Source organism: Periplaneta americana, chromosome 15 (genome assembly GCF_040183065.1).
Source record: "Periplaneta americana isolate PAMFEO1 chromosome 15, P.americana_PAMFEO1_priV1, whole genome shotgun sequence".
NCBI classification, from domain to species: Eukaryota; Metazoa; Arthropoda; class Insecta; order Blattodea; family Blattidae; genus Periplaneta; species Periplaneta americana.
In genome coordinates this window covers 152,502,257-152,517,624 of record NC_091131.1, presented here as the reverse complement: position 1 = coordinate 152,517,624, position 15,368 = coordinate 152,502,257, and the positions used below count along the sequence as shown (strand labels likewise).

The 15,368-nt window shown below is 36.0% G+C and overlaps 1 protein-coding gene across 1 annotated transcript; it reads left to right on the top strand.

Moving 5' to 3' along the window:
* Positions 1-220: 220 nt before the first annotated feature.
* Positions 221-8,726, top strand: LOC138715754 (uncharacterized). The gene is made up of 3 exons (XM_069848803.1): positions 221-425; positions 2,551-2,634; positions 8,605-8,726. Exons 1-3 carry the CDS (start codon positions 245-247, stop codon positions 8,724-8,726), a joined length of 387 nt encoding a protein of 128 aa, XP_069704904.1. The 5' UTR covers positions 221-244.
* The last annotated feature ends 6,642 nt before the right edge of the window (positions 8,727-15,368 follow it).

Below are 15,368 nucleotides of genomic sequence, written 5' to 3'. Positions count from 1 at the left end.
GCCATGTTATAAGTCATTTTCCTGTGACTTTTAGGTCATCAACTTCCGAGCCCTAATTGCAAATAATTGTAAAATATACACAATGCTTTAACTTGTAAGTCAAGTAAATAAATATTTATTATTTATACAGACATAGCCTCTGGCTACGTGTGGATTTTAAAATGTTCAATAACACATAGTAATGCGAACAAAATAAAAAGTTTGAGGAAAGGAAAGCAAACTTAAAAGTGTGTAATTTAGTTATATGTTGTTCAATGTTAAATTGAGTTTGCACTGCTTAACAGGTTCTGTGCCTACCAACAGCCTAATTAACATCAGGAAGGCTGTTGAGACTGCAAACACCGAGTATTGGCACACCTTCATAAATAATGACTACGAAGACGACGTAGCTATTCCTCATTTAGAAGAGTTGCCTTCTGTGCACAGTAAGTCAACTATATCCACCATAAACATTTACTTACGGCTAATAATAGCACGTTCAGGATAAAATTTTTTAATATTATTATTTCAAAATTTGCAAGTTCTTGGTCACAGACAAGTAAACGAGGTAATGACGACATTATGTAATTGTAAGGAATAATAAAGACAAGGAGGGGAAGGAACTGGCCAGCCTAACCCATTACCTCCTGGCTTAGTTGCCTCATGAGTGGTACCTTATTGGTGTCACTTTGAGTTCATACCTGTCTTTTCCGGCAATTGACTAAACAACAACAGTATTGACAATTTATACAGAGTGTTTTAAAAAATGGACTGGAAGTAATCAAAGTGTTAGGGAATGTTAGCTAAGAATTGTTAGAGGTTGAATTGTTCCGTAACTTTGTCGGAAAATGTGTTATATGCAATCATACCTGTGCAATCACCAGTATCTTGTCCAGAAAATTGATACCTGGTCCCAGCACAGGAATGTTCTAGGAAATAGTTTCAGGAAAGTGGCAAGAAACCTAAGAGACGAAAAATTGAAACATTATTAGCAGGAAAGAGTAGACGCAAACTGACTTATGCCGGTCAGATTAGTTTACCATCGGAATAACGTTAAAATTATGTTTTAGAGAACATTTTCTATAACCGCTTTTTTATCTTTTATTTTATTTGAAGAAGACAATCCATCCCCCAAGTAATGGTTCGTTTTTTGTATTTTTTGAGCCAGGTCAAGCCTAGTAATAACTGATAGGATTTGGGCAATAATTATTCCACTTTCTGTTGAATGCACTGAAACATCGATCACATGACTCTGTAAAATAAACTCCATTTTGGAGTAAAACAAGAAATGAAAGTCACTGCTCCCAGGCTCGAATCCGCTCTTCTCTGCATGACTCACACATGTCTGGACCAGACGGAGGACTTCACTTCTGCGCGGCATGTCAGTTTCCTCACCAAGGTCTGAATATAGTCACTATATAGACGACCATTTCAAAAGGGAAACAACACAAAAATTAAAGTTATGAGAAACCAGAATTTTAAAGCTACATGTTACTGTGAAAAATCCAGTTAACACATTCTAATGATTTGAAACTAGTAGTATAACTTTATGAAACATCATTAACAGAATTCTGGAGTAGTCCACACCTGTGCAGTAATGGTCAGCGCGTCTGGCCACGAAACCAGGTGGCCCAGGTTCGAATCCCGGTTGGGGCAATTTACCTGGTTGAGGTTTTTCCGGGGTTTTCCCTCAACCCAATACGAGCAAATGCTTGGTAACTTTCGGTGCTGGACCCCGGACTCATTTCACTGGCATTATCACCTTCATTTCATTCTGACGCTAAGTAACCTAGATGTTGATACAGCGTCGTAAAATAACCTAATAAAATAAATTCTGCAGTAATTTCAACGATTCTTTGGTTTCTCACAGCAACATATTGCTGTAAAATGTAGTTTTCTCAGTTGTTTCCTTCAGAACTGGGTCGTTCATATCAATTACACAACAAATCCATTTTCTTCGTATTTTCTCAAGTGCGTTTCAGAACGGTTTACGACAGCATTCGAAATAGAACGAATTTCAACAACTCCTGTAGCGATAATTTGTGTCTCTATGCTCTATGTCTCTGAGCATGCGCAGTTTCTTGTATCTGGAGCTTAGAATATTCTAAGGCCCATTACTTTTTCTGATAGTGTACATATCTACGGGTCCCTAAAAATGTTTTACTTATTGTTGATAGTTTGATGACGTACATGTTATCATTCTTATCTAATATGCACTCTTTATCTTATTCATTAGCTAGCAATCAGTGTGATAACGACGATTTTCACTCAGCATTATTGTTGTTGTTTAGCCTACTGTCCAAAGACAAGTCTGAACCTCACAAGTGATACTAAGAAGGCACCACTTATGAGGTAACTATGCCAGGAGATAATGGGTTAGGATGGCCAGTTCCTTTCCCCCTCCAGTGCATACAATGCCGACTAACTACATATTACACTAGTCAGACTTCAGATAAATAGAAACAATAATTGTTCTTCCTCTGACACATATCGTCATTGTCAGGGGAGATGTACTGCCTGATAATATACGTGTATGTACATGTCAACCAGAAATTCAATATTGCTTTTCAGCTGGACCCAGAACAGAAGAGGAGACAGATGGGATCAAGGTGATCTACAAATCCGCACATTTCACCGATTCGACTTCCTCTGAAGGTACAGTAATATTTCAAAGTAGGGAAGCAGTAACTAAATACAAGAATACAGGGTGTTTCAAGAGGAAAAGTAAATATTTTGGAGAGCGGTAACTTAGTATGTACTATTTTGTGTAAAAGAGTTCATATAAACATGTGTCCAATTTTTAATGTATGTTGAAATACAGCTCTGTTACATATAAAATGCCTTAGAAATGATATGAAGCAAATGACTACCCACAAAGGAATAGTACATGTTGCTCTTGTAAAATCGTCTGAGGGTAGCAATGGTCATAAATAGAGAAATAGCCGTTTGTATTTCCTTTGGCCACGAAGATGGGCATGTTCGTACAGCGCCTGTACATTTTAGCCTCCAGGTAACTCATTTAATATCACATACCCCGAAAGATGAATCAGCCCCGGTAGTCACATGCATTGGCCTCCAAAGTCCCCAGACCTTAATCATGTCGATTTTGTCTTTTGAAGCGAAGTGTACAAAACCCTAGCAAACACAAGGATCAAATTATTGGTCGCTCACATTATGAATAGTACTGCTCTCAAAAGGAAGGACATGGTATAGTCTGTTTTTTTGTGACGGTTCCTTAAAAGATTTTTAATTTCGAAACTGCCGACTGTGAAATTCTCTCTTGGGGTATAGAGTTTCTCACAAATGTCTTTAACCTCCTCAAAACAGAGAGGAAGTAGTGGCAGGAATAGTTAGTGTAAGTTCACAAACTTTGACAACTGCAAAGTTGGCCGTCTCTAGTTTACTTTCCTTTTTGAACTTGCTGTGCTGTAAAAACAGTAAAACGTGACATGAGGTTTTTCTCGCTGTAGTATTCATATGTTATGTTATCACATGACATTATATATGATATGATATGATATGGCAGGATATAATATATTATATACGATATGATATGAAGAGGAGAGGGGAAAACGCGTTAAGTTCAAAATAATTCTATTTCTGTAGTAATAATAATAATAATAATAATAATAATAACACTAACACTGGTCAACAAAAAAAATATTTTTTTCGAGGTGCCAGGGAAGTTGCAATGAATATGCGGTATTTTGGTGATGCTGAATCCGAATCTCCCATTGGTTTTTCCAAATTGGCTCTAGTTTTTAAGATACAGGATGTTCATCAAATAAACCTTGTATTCTGACATTACCTACCTGTTTCCATTGACTTATGTGGGAGAATCTTTCAATTTTTTTTTAAATTTCGGTTTTATTGTCATGTAACATTATATTGTGTCAAATTAAATATTAAGTTCCCATTTTCTATGCTTTGTTGCAATGAAATATGAAATATGAGTTCTTTACGAAGAGGTTGCCTCACCTGCTCTGATGAGCTCTGTTATATATGTGGTGAATAAACTAAGCTGAAAAATAGTAAGAACATCATTGACTTCGTGAAGCAAATATGTTTGGCATATTTTGGTATTCATCTTGGGGACCAACATAAGTCTAAGACTCCCCATAAGGTTTGTAAAACCAGTGTGGAGATTCTATGAAAGTGGACAAAAGGAAAAAAAGAAAAGTTTAAGCTTTGGAGTGCCAATAGTATGGAGAGAACCATGAAACTACCACGACGACTGTTATTTTTGTGTTGTGAGTGTAAAAGACTTCAATAAATACAAGAAACGGAAGTGGAAATATCCTGATTTGAACCAGAAAACTGGTGACTGTTTATCGACAAATTCGTGAAAGCTTGAAATGCGTGCTGTTACACAATGTGAAATGCTCTGCATCTATTCAACTTGTCCACTCCACAGAACTTCATGAAGAATACAGCAACATGAATAGGGTTCTGCAGAAACTTCGTTATCATCAGCACGGGTGGCTTATTTGTATTGATTTGAAGATGATCAACATCTTGCTTGGGCAGCAAAGTGGGTACAAAAAACACCCATGTTTCATCTGCATGTGAGATAGTAGAACTAAGCAAGATCATTGGGAAAAAGTGACATGGTCTTCAAGAAAACATGTGCCAGTTGGTGCAGCGAACATCATACATGAGTCTTTGGTTGATAGGGACAAAATCATTCTCCCTCCGCTCCATAAAAAGCTAGACCTCATGAAGCAATTTGTTAAGGCCTTGGACAGAAATTCTAATTGGTTCAAGTGCATTTGCAGATCCTTCCCTGGACTCAGTTGTGAAAAACTTAAAGCAGGAATCTTCGATGGTCCTCAAATTCGCAAGCTATCAATGATTCAGATTTGAGTAAAATCATGATTGACATTGAAGCATCTGGCTGGGGTAGTCTTGTCTCTGTTGTAAGGAACTTCTTGGGCAACCTCAAACCAGGGAACTACGAACAATTGGTCCACAACATGCTCACAAACTGTCATAATTTGGAGGTTAATATGAGCATAAAAGCACACTTCCTCCATAGCCACTTAAATACATTTATTGTCAATCTTAGTGATTTCAGTGAGGAACAAGGGCAGAGGTTCCATCAAGACATCCAAATCATGGTGGAAAATTATCAAGAAAGATGAGACAGTCACATGATGGCAGACGACTGCTGGAATCTCCACTCTGATCACTCATATAGGAGACAGTCATACAAACTGAGTTTTTTCAAGCAATACTTATTGTGAAGACTATGATGCTTTCTGTTATGAACTGAATCCAATGTCACTATGTATTTCATATTTTTTTATGATGATTGGGTGTTGTTTTCATACTGTTTGTGAGTAGATTATACTTTTCATGTTTATTTTTGTTTTTTTTTTTATGTTTTTCGGTAGGACTTACAATATCTCAAAAACTATAGCCAATCTAGCAAAACCGTTGCCATATTCTGAATCAGCATCCTAAAGTCAACCTAAAATCACTCAGATCTGACTGGCACCAAAATGGTTGTTGACCAGTGTAATAATAATATGAATAATAATAATAATCCGTTGTGCCACAGACCTTGAAGGGTCCAGGCCACCAGCGGGCTGCTGGCCTCACGTTCACATGCCGAAGCAGAAGTGGACGATCATCCAATCAGAATGAAGGTATCATGTGGTTAACACGCTGATCCCCCAGCCATTATAGGTCGCTTTCGCAACTGGATTTCACTACCTTTCGTAGCCCCCAAGTGCATCATGATTCTAGATGGGCACCGATGCCATACACTGGTCGAAATTTCATGAGAAAATTTCTTTCCCCATGAGGACTCGAACCAGCACGCATTCCATAACGCAACTTCTAGGCAGGATGCCTTAGACCACAACGCCACGGCGAAGGACTCATTTTCTGTTTTAGTTGTCCTGTAATAGCTCAAGTACTGTAGATTTTTGTAGTTTAACTATAAAGAATAACAATCTCAATATTTTTCCAAACAGTGTTGTATCCGTTCCGGTAATAGATTCACTTACTGAAAACTAGCAGGTCTACTTCAAAGTTTCTCAATTGTTATATATTTGGTTCTGACCTATACCGCGGTTAGAAAGTTCCCTCATCCCTACATGATCAGAAAATTGTAGACCAGGTATTTTTGAACGCCTGTGTACACACAGACACACTACATTTAGAAGCCATCTGTAATAAAAGAATAAGGATCAATTAATTTCATTTCTTAAATAAAATTCGAAATTACTTTTATTTCATTTCATTGAATTTATTTTTCTTTAAGGCTATATGTGCTTTAGAAGCAGCTTTACTGTGTGATTCAAGTTTCAATTCACGTACATAGTGTCTACTACCCATTTATCACGTTCATTGCATTCACTAACAATCATTTTCTTCTTCTTCTTCTTCTTCTTCTTCTTCTTCTTCTTCTTCTTCTTCTTCTGCCCCGTTTTGCCATTAGGTGTTGGGTTCGCCTCGTTCCATCCAGACTCTCCAGGATTCCCGGTATCTGCTCATTTTCTTCATTTCTGCCAATGTCTTGCCTCTCTTTCTTCCTATTCTTACCACTGTATCTTCCCAGTTTATCCTTGGCCGTCCCCTACCTCTTCTTCCCTCCACTCTCATTTCCATTACTTGCTTCAGTCATCCTGTTTGCATGTCCAAACCATTTTAGTTGTTTTTCTTCTATTTAATTTATTAACGGTTTGTCTTGTTTTGCCTCTTCTCTTATTTGTTCGTTCCTAATCCTATCTTTCTTGGCCTTTCCCATCATTCTTCTTAAATACTTCATTTCGACTGCTGTTATTCTAGTTCGATGTTTATCCTGTAAAGGTAAGCTTCCTGTTCCATATTGTAATATTGGAGCTATTATTGATTGAAATACTTGCAGTTTTGTCTTGTTGTTGATCTCCTTCTTTCCCACAATTGAATCAGACGGAGCTAAAAGGAATTAAGTCACTTTTGATAACTTTTCAAGAGAAGCAAAAAATATTCCACTAATAACACAAATATTATATTTTTATGTTATAGAAGACAAAAGAATATTTAAAAGTCTTAGTTCCTTCTTCCACTGTTCGATGCACATGAGATTAGTTGTTCAAATTGTTGCATAACCCAAAACTTCATATTTTGACTTAATATGCGTTTACTGCTTTCCTAGTTCGGTTTAGTATTTCTTGATCTATTTTTCCATCGCTGTTATTATTGTTCCCAGGTATTGGTATTTCTCTACTTTCTGCAAATCTTGATGGTTATATCTGATGTTCAGTTGGTCATTCTGACTATCTTCTTTCGATATCTTCATCACTTTACTCTTATCCATATTTATCTTCATCCCCTTTCTCTCCAATTCTTCATCCTAGTGTGTGCTGTAATCTATCCCTGGTGTCGGCTATGTCATCCGCTTATAATAGCGCTTGTATGTATACCGGTCTCAAATTCCAGTTTCCTATTTTTGTTCTTCTTTTACAGATCTTATGTATTTCGTCCATGAATATCAAGAAGAGTTGTAGACTTAGACTATCTCCTTGCTTTACTCCTTTCTTCATTGCAAATTCTCCTGAAAGTTCCCCGCCTATTCTTACTATTCCAATTGGGTTTTCATAGACGCTTTTAATGGCATCAGCTAATCTTATTGGTATCTTCTTCGTCTCTAGTACTTGCCATATGTTTTTCCTAGGTACTGTATCGAATGCTGCTTTGAAGTCTATGAAAGCTAGGAACGTGTCTTTATTTTTCTCAATTCTATTTCCTATTATTGTTCGTAATGTGTATATATGGTCCTGAGTCTGTCTATTTTCTCCGAATGCTGCCTGTTCTTCTATTTCCTGTTCCACCGTTCTTCTTAATCTTCTTTCCAGCACTCTGGCATACGACTGATGGCATACTCATAGTTCTGTAGTCTTCACACTCATTGCTGTTGTCCTTCTTGTGAATAGGTATTATTATATCCTTTCTCCATTCTGTTGGTATCTTATTCTCATTCTGGCATAACAATGTTATAATTTTGTTCATTGTCTTTTCTCCGTACTTAATTAGTTCTGGTGTTATATCATCTATTCTGGCTGCTTTCCCGTTTTTTAATCCATCTATTGCAATTTCTATTCCTATTTGGTCTATATTGCCTTCTACTCGTTGATCCTCTATTTCGGGATATGGTCCATACAATATCTCTTGAGTTTCTTGCTCTTCTTCTTCTTCTTTGAATTTATTTTTATAATATTTCCTCCATATCTCTAATACTTCTTTCTTATCTGTATATATTTTCTTTCCTTCCCTTATTGATCTTATTCTTTTACCATAATTTCCTCTTAGTGCCTTAACTTTTTTTCCAGAATCGTCTGTTATTCTTTTCTTTAGCATCTTTTTCTATTTCGTTCCTAAATTCTTCCCATGCTTTAGCTTTTGCTTCCTTCACTGTCCTTTTAGCGTTATTTCGTTCTTTTACATATCTTTGTCTATCTTCCTCTCTTCTACTATAATTTTTCCATGCTTCTTTCTTTTTCTTCACTTTCTCTTTTACTTCCTCGTTCCAACATTGGGCTTTCTTCGTTTTAGTATTTATTATTGTTTTCATGCATACTGCCTTTGCACAATCATTTTATTACGAAGATTAAACCAAAGAATTATATTGTATTTTAGATGGCCTCATCAACGTGCGGAGGTGCCACAGTGATGGAAACATAACAGCCAACCGCTTTACACCTTGGAGAAGAGAAACTGTTTCAGAAGGTAATGTAATTGTTTATCTTCTGAAGTTGTAGCGCTTTCAGCTACGAACATGTTCGAATTTTATTGTAAATAAAAGAATAGGGATAAATTAGTTTCATTTCTTAAATAAAATTCGAAATTACTTTTATTTCAGTTCATTGCATTTATTTTTCTTTAAGGCTATACATGCGATAGTAGTAAATTTGCTATGGACTTCAAGTTTTGATTCACGTACTTAGCGTCTACTGCCTATTTATCCTGTTCATTACATTCGCTAACAGTCATTTTATTACGTGAATTAGAACACAGAATTATATTGCATTTTAGATGGACTCAATGTGCGGAGGTGCTACAGTGACGGAGACATACCAGCCAACCTGAAGACACAGTGGAGTGGAGTCGATCTTTCAGAAGGTACAGTAAATGTTTACCTTCTGAAGTTGTGGCACTTTCAGCTGCGAACATGTTCGAATTTTACTGTAAATAAAAGAATAGGGATAAATTAGTTAAATTTTTTAAATAAAATTCAAAATTACTTTTATTTCAGTTCATTGCATTTATTTTTCTTTAAGGCTATACATGCGATAGTAGTAACTTTACTATGGACTTCAAGTTTTGATTCACGTACTTAGCTTCTACTGCCTATTATCCTGTTCATTAGATTCGCTAACAGTCATTTTATTACGTGAATTAAAACACTGAATTATATTGCATTTTAGATGGACTCAACGTACGGAGGTACCACAGTGATGATGACATACCATCCGACGTGGATACAGAGTGGAGTGGAGTCGATTCTTCAGAAGGTACAGTAAATGTTTTCATTCTGAAGTTGTGGCGCTTTCAGCTGCGAACATGTTCCAACTTTACTGTAAATAAAAGAATAGGGATAAATTAGTTTCATTTCTTAAATAAAATTCGAAATTACTTTTATTTCAGTTCATTGCATTTACTTTTCTTTAAGGCTATATGTGTGATAGTAGTAACTTTGCTATGGACTTCAAGTTTTGATTTACGTACTTTGCGTCTACTGCCTATTTATCCTGTTCATTACATTACTTGAGACATCGGGGATATTTGAGCCAAATCAGGTGTTTAGATGTTTTCGTTTCTGTGATTTTTGTAATTTTTTAATTCAAATTTTGGAATTAAAGAAATGAAAATTATGTGCATATTATCTCAGTGAATTATAGAATATAGCTAAAGATAATAAACTACATATATACTGTACCCAAATCTATAAAATGTTATCATTTAAGGTTTTATTAACTCAAGTAACCTCATATGAAGTTTAGCTTGCACCACATAGCATTTTTAAATGCGTGACTCAAGTATACCCATTTCCTGGGTAACTTGAGCCACTAATAAAACAATAAATAAATACATAACAATAGTGACAATGCAATAAAGCTGCTTGCTTATGGTTTGTATGTCGCAAGATTCAACATATAGGAGAGCAATGAAAGTTTCTCAAGGTATACGTTTTTTGTAGGAGTTAATGAAACTTTCTGAGGTGGTTCAAGTATCCCCAGCTTACGGTATTTATTTTGTTCTTTATTTATTTATTCATTCATTTACTCCATTCATTCATTCATTCATTCATTCATTCATTCATTCATTGGCATTTATTTATTTATTTATTCATTCATTAATTCATTTACTTATTTATTTGTGTATTTATTTATTTATTTAGTTATGTAATTATTTATTTATTTTGTTATTTATTTAATTGATTATTTTATTTATTTATTTATTTATTTATTTATTTATTTTTTACTTATTAAGCAAATTGAAAATATTGGTGTCTAAACATATGTAAAAAGTGTTTATTTTGCCTTCTTAAATAGTGTAATAACCTATGGTAGTACTGTATGGGGGAAATAGTAGTTATGGTGTATCTAATGTTCTCCTTTTACAAAAAGAAGCCTAATGTTTATTAACTGGTTCTGCTTATGATGCACATTGTAAGCCGCTATTTATAATTGAGGCTATTCTTACTGTTATTAATATTTACATCTTCTCTTCTTTGCTGAAAGTGAAGAATAAATTAGCAAATTATTACCACAGATCTGCTAATCATAATTATAATACAAGATACAATTTTCACTTGACTGAATCTAATGTTAGACTGGGGGGGGGGGGGACAATTTATGTCCATCATAGTATCCATGTTTAATAGAATAGTCTGCACACACTGTTAGCTATAATACATTAAGGATATTTTAAAACGTTGGATGATTAATCACCCCTTTTACTGTATTAGTGGTCCTCGGTTAATAACCTGTGTTTTTAATGTCTTATTAATTTTCTTTTGTTTTATTATGACTATGTCCATAGTATTTGTAAGATTACTTATAAGTAGAGCCCGGAATTTTAGGTGCTAAAAGTTAAGAATGCCACTGAGTGTAGATGAATAGAAGTAGTGCCCGTGAGGAGGGTTTTAAGCTTAGTTCACAAGAGTCCGCTATGTAATATTAGACAACAGAGTCAGAAGGACTGAGCAATGGATCTTGTAAACCGTGCGCTAATTTGTAAGTGGGGTTGAGAGGATTAAAAGACCTTTAATGATACCAAAGGGAAAATACTGAATGACAAGAATGGCATCTCAAAGAAGTGGAGGCAAGGCAATGATAAATCGTGCGCTAGTGTGTAAATGGTGGTTAAAAGGATTAGAGACCTTTATCGGTAGCGAAGGGAAAATACTGAATGACATCTCAAACAAGTGGGGGCATGGCTTCTATATTTATAAACTATAGCGAGGAACAATATTAACTTTTAGCACCTAAAACTCCGGTTCCTACTTATGACTTTAATAAAATAAAATAAAATCTAATCTAATCTAATATAAGAAATGGGGCCATAAACTCAACGAAGAAGTAATGCAATAACTCAGTCTGCAATCAGTACTCCATTTCATACAGAAATATCAGAACAACTGTATGAGCCATTTGCGATGTATGAGATCCCACAGAATATCAAAAGCTATGTTTCACTATGAACCCCATGGGAAGAGATCTCTGGGACGTCCCAAAAAGAGTTGGGGAGAAAATTCCTCTTTAATATGAGATCATAATACACCACATGGCCTAATACTTGTACAGATGATGATGATGATGAAGTCAAATAGGTAGAGGTGTTTGGGAATGCTTCTTGTTGTATAGTAGCACAATGGAACAAAAACATAGTGTGGTGGTTTTGGTTTTTCCACACCCATACTGCATAAGCATGGAATTTCCCGCCATCAAGTACAGTTAAGAGAAAAATCTTATGTGCTGACAAACAATTTAGAATATTATTATGCAAATCTAGTCTTTCAGGTAAAGCTCCCTGACACCTGAGACGGTGTTGGGTGGAGTTCCTGCGTAGCTCAGTTGGTAGAGCGCAGGTACGTTCAACCAGAGGTCCCGGGATCGACACATGGCCCCGGAACAATTTTTCCCATGAAGGCACTTGGGGGGCATGGAGGTAGAGCCCCATGCTTTCCATGACCTCGGCATTAGAATGAAGGAGAGAGAAAGCAGTGGGCGCTGGGGTGTGCGAGGTAAAGGGGGAAAAGAAGCAGCGATAAACAGATTGTTCCCGAAATCGAAGTTTCGCGAAGTATGACCTAACAAAATAAAAGCGAGAGCAGTTCAGAACAACGAGTCAGTTTTTTGTGAAGAAGCCATGAGCCAGCCTTCGAGACCGGGGTTTGACAAGAAGAAGAGCCGCAAAGCCAATTTAGTTTGGACAGCGAGTTCAGTTTGTGAATCGGCAGCGTCCAGGCAGAAGCAACGCGTCCGGGAGTCTTGGGTTCGAAACGCGGGTGAACTTGAGTAGCACTGTCAGCTTCGAAGTGGAAGCAACGCGTCCAGGAGTCTTTGGTTCGTCGTGAGTGAACTTGAGTAACTGTGGCAGCGTCCAGGCGGAAGCAACGCGTCAGGGAGTCTTGTGTTCGGCGGGCCGTAAACTATATCTGGAAGTCTTGAGTTCCAAGTTCAGTGGACTGTCTCTGGAAGTCTTGGGTGCGATATACTGTGAACTTGAGTGAATGAAATATAAGAACTATCGAAGGCAAACTAACTGAGAACTGACAGTTTTCTTTTGTAAATAGTGCTTTGTGAACATTAGTTGAGATTAGGAGTATATTGTTGTTCTCAATAATTCACGTGAATTGTTATTGTCGTCTGTGGAGTGCAATAACGAATACTATGTTGCTGTGTGGAGTGGAATACCCATTGTTGACGGGAGTGTTTAAATCCAGACATAAAAAGTCATTATTGTTGTGAATAAAAGTAACATTATTGTTGAAGTAAAAGTTACAATATGTACAATTAATTTTTAATATTCTTCATTACAGTCGTTCAAAACATGCATAAAATGATTTTTTATGTCTTGCATGTGGACAGTAAAAATATGTAAATGCAAACGAATCCTCGCCCCATTAATATGACATTCATTGAATCTCTGTGAATGCAATGACACATGGTTAACGATCAAGTTTATTTTGCTTCTTGCAGAGTTCGTTGAAGACATCAAGAACAGGCCAGATCTCTCGAGGACAATGATGTGCCAAACGCCAGACGCCATGCCAGCTCCCATGGACCACCTATCGTCATCATCATATTCATCATTATTTTCATCATCATCATCATCATCATCACCACCACCAGCACCACCACCATCAATATCATCATCATCACAAGAACCTACATCAACATCATCATCATCATCACGATCATTTTCACCATCATTATTGTCATCATCATCATCATCATCACAAGAACCTGCATCAACATCATCATCATCATCACGATCATTTTCACCATCATTATTGTCATCATCATCATCATCATCATCATCATCATCACAAGAACCTGCATCAACATCATCATCATCATCATCATCACGATCATTTTCACCATCATTATCGTCAATATCATTATCATCGCAAGAAGAAGACGAAGAAGTAGAAGATGAGGAGAGCAAAACGTCCTGCTGGACCTGGTTCAGGTCAGTATGTTGTCGCATTTTTAGGTGTAGGAGGCGTAGGAGGCATAGGTAGTTATAAATTGTATGTCTAAGGGCCATTTTCAGAAAGATCGCCCTCGGAGTGTTCTTATATTTCCTTCTCCACTTGTCCATATTTAAGCAATTCTGTTACATTAATATTAAATTATGTGGACTCCTTAATGTCACCAATCATTTAATCTTTCATTTTGTTTGGCGGCCTTTTTCTTTATGTGCTAAAAATGTGTCTGCATCTCACGCTCCATCCCTTGCTTGCATTCAATGTGGCGGTAATTAAGCACGTGTGGTCGCATTTTCCATTTAATTCTTTCGTTTCCCGATAGGCACATCATGCTTAGAAATGTTTGGAGCTGTATATTATGAGTTATTCACATTTTTATGGCCAAGTAACAGGAAAGGGGTGTACTTTTTCCTTGGTTCTTATTTTTTTTTACACTTCCGTCCCAAGAAATCTCTTTGGAATTTTGAAACTATATTAAGAACTCCGCCCTAGCTTGCCTTTTAATAGGGAAACATGACAAAACAAGTTGAAATATTTTTTCTAAACTCAATGTTTGATGGTATAATCATGACCGCTTAATCAAGCCGAACAATCGAGGGCTCAGAATAAAAAGGTTCTATCTACTGTTTTGTAAATTTTACAGAAGAGCATTTTTTAAGTTTGTTTAGAAATAAAATCAAAATGGAAAATATTTGTAATGACTACTCCGGTTTGTAGCTTCGTAAATGAGTTGTTTATCATTTCGTGAATCTAAAATGTTCGGAATAATATTATTTTATGTTGTACTGAGTTGAAATAAAATTGTTGTTTTCAAATAGAACCTTGTGTTTCCAAATTGTTGTATTTGCAGTTTCAATCTTATTTTCATTAACATAGTAAACAAAAGGAATCGGTTATTTTTTTTTTTTTAAGATATAGTAAAATTCTCCATTTAGATCTTTTAACTTGAATTTTTAATTCGGAATATGTATGATAAGAATTTTCTTGTGTTGAATTTTAACGTACCTTGTTAACATGTTTCGACCTATTTTGGGCCATCTTCAGAACTGGTCGTTGTTGGTCTTGGCGCTTCTTGTTTCCTGTGATGGTGCTTTCGTAGTGTAGAGTCAAAGAGTGTATGTGTTTTGAAATTGAACTGTGTGTTGAGAATATCGTTGGGGTGTGTTTTAGTGTGTCTGTATATTGCATATTGTTCTAGTGTGTTGAGTTCCTGGCCTCTTGGTTGGATGTGCAGTATTTCCATGTCTGTGTTGATGTCTTTTTAGGTGTGGTTGGTATTTGCGGTGTGTTCTCATATGTAGAGGTGTTTTGTAATTTTATTATGGCTGTGAAGTGTTCTTTGTAACGTGTTTGAAATGATCTGTCTGTCTGTCCTATGTAGAAGTTATTGCACGTGTTACATTAGAGTTTGTATACGCTGTGTGGTTGTAGTCTGTTTATTTGAATTTTTACTTCATTTTTAAAAATTCCTATAAGTGAATTATTAAATTCAAAGAGACTGCTGTTCAATCATATGATTTAACTTTAATGCATGTTTATGTACAAATTAAGTTGAATTAAGTAATCATATCCTACTACTCAAAAAACAACATATATACATGAATAACTTTCAATCAAATGCGAATACTAGTCGTATTGTCACATTAAGACTTACTAAACTACAATGTGTCTACTGTATACAGAT